We start from the raw sequence: 7,990 nt of genomic DNA, 5'->3' as shown, positions 1-7,990 counted from the left end.
AATAATAAACGGATTTAATCCACATCATAAAAAGGTCTTTCTTACCATCGTCTGTATCTGATGATGATGGCGCTGTATCAATGATCCAGGGTTATTTATTTATATTCAGATTTTTATAAGGAATATGAATCAAACGCGTTTTGTCAGCATTATTTATTGTAACACTATACTATATTATTGATATAGTTAAAATAAAAAAAAGTGTTAATGTTTGTTTGTGACACAAACACTGGGCCCGTTTGGTGGCTGTGCCGCTATTCCTCTCCGATTCATACGACACGTGTGCTCCTCTAGACGATGACGAGCGCTGTCTAAAGCATCCGTTCTAGCTCTATAACCAGCTACAGGAATATTACTCCACAGTCGTTCCGCTACCGCACTAGCTCGTGGCCACACTCTGTAGAAAAAGAAAATAAAACAATACTAATGAAACTAAATACAAATTAAAAGAATTTATGAAGTAAAGTAAGTATATTTATGTATTTGACTATATGTACAACGGCCTAGATGAGAGATTGATTGCGGAAAATGGAGTCCAACACATATATTTAACTAACAGGATAGCTTTAGGCAAGGCAATTTGAATATATTGAATCATAATTTTTTTTATAGTTTAAGTAAGTATATACCATAAGCACCACATACTATAGATTTCAGAAACGATATTAAATTATGCTACGGACTATAGCTGTCCAAATGGCCTATCGGGTCTGAGTCATACAAAATGTAAACTCTCCGAAGAGCTTGTAAACTAAAAATACAATTGACCATTCCATAGCTCAGAAACCGTTAACAATATCTTTTTAACAGAAGACAATATATTTTTTAAATTCAAAAGCAAATGCAGTGACTGGCGTCTCGTCCTTCTTATTGTCTTTTGGGGCGACCAAAAGTCTGAATATTGGGAGAAGTCAGAAAGGCAAAATTACAATACTACTATATTTTAGACAGTATAAGAACATGGAAATACATATACCATACGGTCAATAAAAGTATACCTAAGTAATAAGTATACAAGAATTAAATAGTAAACAAAATTTTTCTAAAAGTGCAAAAATTCATAAGTATGAAATTTATGTTTTCTTTTTATGGTAACAAAAAAAAATACATATTCCTATAGTCAAAGTTCCAACCTGCTAAGGACGTTAACATCATCAACGACCTCTCCCCACATGCACGCTTCTCCGCCTATGATGTTATGCAGCAAGGAGCTGTTATTCGTGGCGTTGTAAACCATAGATCTTGGGTCCGCTGTATAAAAGTCCGTCCAATCCCCGCCGGTCTTTAAATGGTCAAGGTACCAACTAGCAGAAAATATGAGTCGGTATCCATGTTGAAGTACCTGATTATATAAAATATGAATTAATAATCTATCAAAAACAAAATCTTATAAAAGTTAATCTACTTATTTTGAACAAGCTGGCCCGCATAACTAAATCTGCATCACACTTAAAAACAATACGTATTTGGATTAATAGGTTTGTAAAAAACATATATTAAAGCCAAAATTTCAGGAGTAAGCTCTGCTTATTTTGAATAGTTTAGTGATTTGTGAATTATGCAGAAAAATAAACTATAATATAATAATCGATTTACACAGCATCAATGTAAAATATCATTGTTTAAAATTGTTATATACTTACCTGAATCATAGTAGGAATCCATTGCGATTTCCAAACTTGAATAATAGTATTTCTCGACAACGGAACACCTTCATCAAATACTTCCTGCAAATAGAGTAACCTTTATTCCCAAAAAAAAAACAAATATAAGACGTAATAACCCAACCCTGGACAATTTACATGAAGCCATCTAATCCCAAGCTAAGCAGAGTTGGATACTAGACAACTGACATAAATACTTAGATATATTTGTTTTCGTAAATACATAGTATATATATATATAACACTCAGACCGATACAAACAATCATACTCATAAATACAAATGCTACAATGGTTTTATTCCTATAAAACCCGCAACCATCGGAAGTAAAACGGCGTGCTAAACCGTTAGATTACCGAGGACGTCAGAGTCAGGTAAAATTAAATATTTTTATTCAAACTTACCTGCCACACGATGGGAATAGATTTGTTCTGCAATAATGGTATAACGTTTTGCATAAAGAGCCCATGTAGTTGAGTTGTAGTCAGGTTATGTTTGACCATATAATCCATAAGCTCAGGATTTGAATTCCTGTAAAACATAAAAGTACAAACGTGTTAATAAATTTATTTATTTATAAACAGTACTTAAACATAGGTACTACCAGGCCTAAAATTAAACGAAGTTCATTAACCGAGTGTTAATAGTTTATCTAAGCAGTAAGCACTGACCTATAACCAAACGTTCGTTCTGAGTTATTATTAATATCAAAACTAAATACTCCATATTTTTTATTATTCACTATCGTACGCAATATGTGAAATAAAATAAATTATAAAGTTATTTAAAACAGATAAAATATACTTAATTTTTTTTTAATGTAAATAAATACATAATATACATCGAAACACTGAGCTAGGAATCAAACCAGCGATCACTGTAAGTCCATCGGGGGGTCACCGCTAGACTGGCAGGGCAGTGAAAATAGTAATTAGCAAGACAAAATTTTGTCAAATTCAAAATCTTACCAGCAATTCAACTCCACTTCATCACCGCCGACATGCAAATATTTGTCAGGGAACCATTCCTGGACCTCTCCGAACAGAGATTCTAGCAATGCATACGTGGCATTGTTGATGGGATTCATGGGTCCTAAACCTATAACTTTCTTTTTGTTGTAACATTTTGTCAAGATGTCAGGGTATGCTACACCCCATGAGCGAGTGTGGCCTACGAGCAAATAAATGATCACAATTATGTATAATTAAACTTAAATTTTCTTCTTACACGCACTGTTATAAAACAAATGATATGATTTGGACAAAAATCACGGGTAAACTGAACCTGTGACTGTGACTACGGCGGTTGAAACACTTCCAGTATATCGGCAACTTAATAAAAATAAAACATGGTAAGACTCCGTGAATTTTATTAATTATACATATAAATAATGACTGCCTCAAATTTAAAACAGAATTTGACTTTGTAGGGGGAATTCACCAACTAGTGAGGGAAAGCTGGACCTGGGTGTGGGTTCTACGTTTTGGGGAAAACTGTTACAATCTACATATAATTTATAATAATTACCTGGTACGTCGAATTCTGGTAGAACTCGTATCCCTCGTTCTGTAGCGTATTTTAAGATCTTTTGGATATCTTCATGTGTGTAGATCATAGAAGAATGGTACGCACCAAAAGCACTGTGGACAGAAACTACGTGGAAGGATGTCTTGTTTCATATTGAAATTAAAAATGAATCTGTATTTTGGTAATCATGTTGTACAAGCTTATTTGAAAAGAATAAGAGCTGAGTTTCTTGTCAGTTCTTCTCAACTAGAAAGAATTAAGAACTGACGGTAGATTTAACATATGTAATAGACTTAGATGAACAAAGATATTATGATTTAGTTTAAAATAAAAAATCACGTTTACATGTAATTCGAATAAAAGAGAACTTGTCATTTAAAAAAATCAAATTACTTGATGCCTTAAATATTGAAACCTCCAAGTGGTCGCCTTGGAAAACATCTTGATAATTTGTAATATTTTGGCTAACGGACCTCACTTCCGCCACTGTCAACCGTTAGCGCAGGAGGCGGCATCATTCCTTTATCTATACATATAAATAAAATTGGAGTGTCTGTTTGTAATATTGAAATAACCGTTTTTTACTACATGCATATGAATATAAATACGGTACATACACCAAAATAACATGTTTTACAATTTTTGTCTGTCTGTCTGTCGGTCTTGTTGTTCTGGCTAAACTTTGAAATAGCTGGACTGATTTTGACGGGACTTTTTTTGGCATTTATTCCTTATTACATCAGTAACTGACGTAATAAGGAATAACTTAGGCTATCTTTATTTTAGAAAAATAAAGTTAAATACACGCGGACGAAGTCGAGTGTACAGCTAGTCATCCATAAAAGAGAACAGCAAAATTGCCCCGATTTAATCTCAATTGCTGCCAACCCCATCGCCCAATAAGTGGATATTAAACATTACCTCAAATCTGGAAACTTCTTGCTTTGGTACGGAAAACTTTGATCATCTACTATATGCCAGTGGAAAACGTTTAGTTTATTCATTGTCATAGCATTTAATGTCTTCAGAATATTCGAAACTGATATATAATGCCGCGAGGTGTCCAACAGAAGACCACGATGATTGTACCGGGGGAAGTCTATAATATGGGTTTTATTAATTCGAAGTTGCTGCAAAAGAGTAGTAGATCTAAAATTAGTATAGATGCCAAAGAAAAGAGAGTAGACAGAGAGTGGTAGAAGTAAAATTAAATATCAAAAAAGATTATCTATCTGATGGATCGAGTGTCAAATTAGTGGTACATGATGAGGACACCAAGAGTGTACCAGAATAGCAAACGATAGAGACGTGAGAAATGGCTCGTTTTGGTATGGTGTGGTAAGACATCTTACTTCACTATATAATGACTATGATGATTCTTATGATCGAATAAGAAAAACTAAAACAGAGTGAAAATTCTCAAAGTATATTTTTCTCCTGGACAATTCACACAGCTTGTACAGCTTGGCTCAGCTTGGAACTACTAGACAATCGATATAATTATTTTAATATATTTTTTTAAATATGACCACAACATATAAAGGCAATACTCAGACCAATACAAACAATCGTACTCATGATTACAAATGTTTATACTGTTCGAGGAATCGAACCTGCCAGTATAGAAAAGTAAGGTGGCTATGCCTCTATACTATAGATGCGATGTCTGCTACCTCTGTTTGTGTCTATAGGTCACCGTTACCACATTACATTACATCCTAGGTTGACCATATAAAAAAAACATATTAATAATGAAAATAATATTTGTAAGTTACATTGTAATCATCGGTTAGATAAAAGAGCTGCGACCATGTTTCCAGTCCTCTTAGAGCACCCCATATAGAATCCGTTTTTAATATTGATATTCTGTCTATGATCAGTTCATCTGTAAATAAAACATTTTAAAACTTTTTTTTTGACAATTTACACAGCGTTATCTAGACCCAAGTTAATCTAGCTAAAGCTTACGTTATGGGTACTAAATAACAGATACAAATACATTGATATATATGTTTTTCGTAAATACATACATATTATATATAGAAAACACCCAGACCGATACAAACAATCATATTCATGAATACAAATGTTTGCACCGTGTGAGGAATCGAAATCGTGACCATCGGAAGTAAGGCGGTGTGCTAAACCGATGGACCGAGTCCGTCAATTAATGTACAACTTCATACGAGGATTTCCTAAAGATATATCCACACATAAAATAGACATGCAATGCGTGTTCAGACAATGGAGTGTACTTTGCATTACATATATATAACAAATAAATCCTCTAATAAACCGTTGAGGGCCATCGAGCGTTAAAAGGGTTATCGCCGGGTGTTATTGTGGCCACTTTGTTACGGTAAGTACGTAAATTAGATAAAAATAATTCTTATCGTACACATATTACGAACGCTAATTATTAATAAATATCGGTAGAAATAAATTATGAAAATGACGTGGATGTATTTTTTTAATTATAATAATAACTTTACGGTTATAATTAGTAATGGTCTATATTTACATATGTATTTGTAACGCAACTTCGTCTGTAGAATAGAATAGAAAATGTTTTATTTAAATAAAGATAATTAAATCAGTCTTGAAAAGTAGTTATTTTTTTTAATCTACCGCTCATTCGAAAATTACGAACGAAGCAAGTTTCTTGCTCGCTCTTCGTGTTGCTCTTTTCCCGATATTTGCTATTTTATTCGTTGCAGTTCCGCTTCTATTAGTCGTAGCGTAATGTTATATAACCTTCTTCGATAAATGAGCTATCTAACAGTAAAAGAATTTTCATAATCGGATCAGTACTAACGGAGAATACTACATACACCCAAACTCCCAAACTTTAGCTCTTTAATATTAACTCAATATAGATCTATAATATTATAACGTCGTGAGATTCAATCCGGCGACACTAAAAGGGCTGTGTATCAATTAAATTTCTGATTAACTCTCCGATGATGAAGAACACCAATAACAACGAGATTAACCCGAATTAGCATTAGCAGCAAAAAAGGCCCAGCTCCCTTGTGTGGCTGAGAGAAAAACATCAACTTGCTGTTGCAGCAAGCAATTCCCGGGACTTGACCGGTGACCCGGTAAGTCTCACCTCTGACAGTAAGTCCATGGAATACCAAGAAGTTCGTCTCACTCTTTGAGGATAACAGAGTTAAAAAACTATACTCACATTTTTCATCCATATCCAAATGCGGCAAGTCTTCGCATGGTGAAGTTAAAACTATTTCCAATCTCTCCAACTTATGATTATCATGACCATTGTTTACTGTAGACGTTTCTAGAATTTGTTTATGTATATGTTGCCGATTTTTCTTAAATCGCCGTGCTATACCGTGGAATGTTCTAACGGTGAATGCATATCTCTCTATTGCTTTATCCAATATTTCACAAGTATAGTTTGTTGGCTGACAATAAAAACATGTTTTTTTTATTTATTATTATTGTGCATCTTATTAATATTATAAACGCGAAACTTTATGAGTATAGTTGGATGTTTGTTACTCTTTCTCGCAAAAACTACTAGACGGATTTTCATGAAACTTCACAGTAATTTAGCTTATACATCAGAAAAACGCTATAAATTTCACACGGATGAAACCGCGGCCTTATCTAGTAAAATATATGACGGATCTTTATCTCAGTGAGGCAATGTAGGTTAATAATAACAATTATTATTATTATAAACAAGGTTTTAACTTACGAAGAGATCATAGAAGTAAGTACCTACATAAGTAGGTACTTACTTCTATGATCTCTTGATTTCTTGATATGATATGATGATGACTACATAAGTACTTAAGTATCAATCTTTACGCTAGATCCCTTACGGTATAGGCAATGGAAAACGCGTGTATTTGGTAGAAACCAATAAGAATAGAAATCCTTAAACTCAACCATATGTACTATACAAATCCCATGCATACACGCTAGTTTACGAGACTTATATATAACTACACCATCAGGTATTAAAAAAAAACAAAAAGAAGACCTAATTTAATACAACAATATACTTATTCAATTGAAAGTTAAAAAAGTTAACAATTGACAAACTATCATCAATATCCATTTGTGTTGATAAAAATACAGCGTAACCTATATACATATATATACTAGACTACTAGAGTATATTATCTACATAAGAGTATAAACAAACAAGTGCTGATACATGCAGTGGATTACGTACAAAATGGAACATATATATGTGCAAATTAAATAAATCAATAAAACAACTACTATATATTGATTTATAATTAAATATTGATCGCTAAAATATTTCGTATTGCATCAGTAGTTAATAAAGAAATCAATAATTTGAACAAAAACTAAAATCCTTACCGTAATAATAAATGAGGAATTATGTGTAAAATATGTGTATTCTTTTTTCTCAAATTGAGGTTTAGGCCACACCTCTCCTTTTGTCGGAGGATAAAGGGGTCCTGGATTTATAACGTACATACCGATTGCAAAAAAGTCACCAACGGCAACAAAAATTATAAAATGTCTCAACATTTTGGGGGTAAAATAATCTACACTTCCCCTTATATTGAATTATATAACTATTAACTATTTAAAATATATATATCATTCACATTTAACTTGTTATATTATTGGATAGCCTATAACACTATAACGTATTCACTGACGTGATAAGAAAAATATGTGTTAAAACGTAGCGATGCAGTAAATGTACAAGGAAAAATTAAAGATTGTAGGTACTTATGGATTATCTGAAAAAAATATTATGTTTAATAATAAATAAGATTGAGTTCGTCCTACTGA

General features: G+C 32.8%; 1 protein-coding gene across 1 annotated transcript; it reads right to left on the bottom strand.

The window, feature by feature from the left end:
* Nucleotides 1-148: 148 nt before the first annotated feature.
* Nucleotides 149-7,805, bottom strand: LOC131854362 (beta-hexosaminidase subunit beta-like). Its single transcript, XM_059205469.1, has 10 exons — nucleotides 7,547-7,805; nucleotides 6,381-6,615; nucleotides 4,966-5,075; nucleotides 4,112-4,320; nucleotides 3,191-3,303; nucleotides 2,632-2,833; nucleotides 2,068-2,194; nucleotides 1,644-1,727; nucleotides 1,134-1,342; nucleotides 149-397 (listed from the first exon to the last, which is right to left on the bottom strand). The coding sequence occupies exons 1-10, from the start codon at nucleotides 7,718-7,720 to the stop codon at nucleotides 205-207; spliced, it is 1,656 nt and encodes a 551-aa protein (XP_059061452.1). The 5' UTR covers nucleotides 7,721-7,805; the 3' UTR covers nucleotides 149-204.
* Between the last annotated feature and the right edge of the window lie 185 nt (nucleotides 7,806-7,990).

The sequence above is a fragment of the Achroia grisella genome, unplaced genomic scaffold, assembly GCF_030625045.1.
Source record: "Achroia grisella isolate CSIRO2021 unplaced genomic scaffold, CSIRO_AGI_Agris_v1 utg980, whole genome shotgun sequence".
In the NCBI taxonomy this organism is placed as follows: domain Eukaryota; kingdom Metazoa; phylum Arthropoda; class Insecta; order Lepidoptera; family Pyralidae; genus Achroia; species Achroia grisella.
This window is presented reverse-complemented; position numbering and strand designations above follow the sequence as displayed.

Bases quoted from the DNA above. Each gene is read 5' to 3' on its own strand.
- LOC131854362 (XM_059205469.1), bottom strand. From the start codon at position 7,720: ATGTTGAGACATTTTATAATTTTTGTTGCCGTTGGTGACTTTTTTGCA. The intron at 1,728-2,067 runs GTAAGTTTGAAT...CTCTATTTGCAG, and splicing joins CTATTCCCATCGTGTGGCAG to GAAGTATTTGATGAAGGTGT. The intron at 1,343-1,643 runs GTAAGTATATAA...TTATATAATCAG, and splicing joins GGATTCCTACTATGATTCAG to GTACTTCAACATGGATACCG.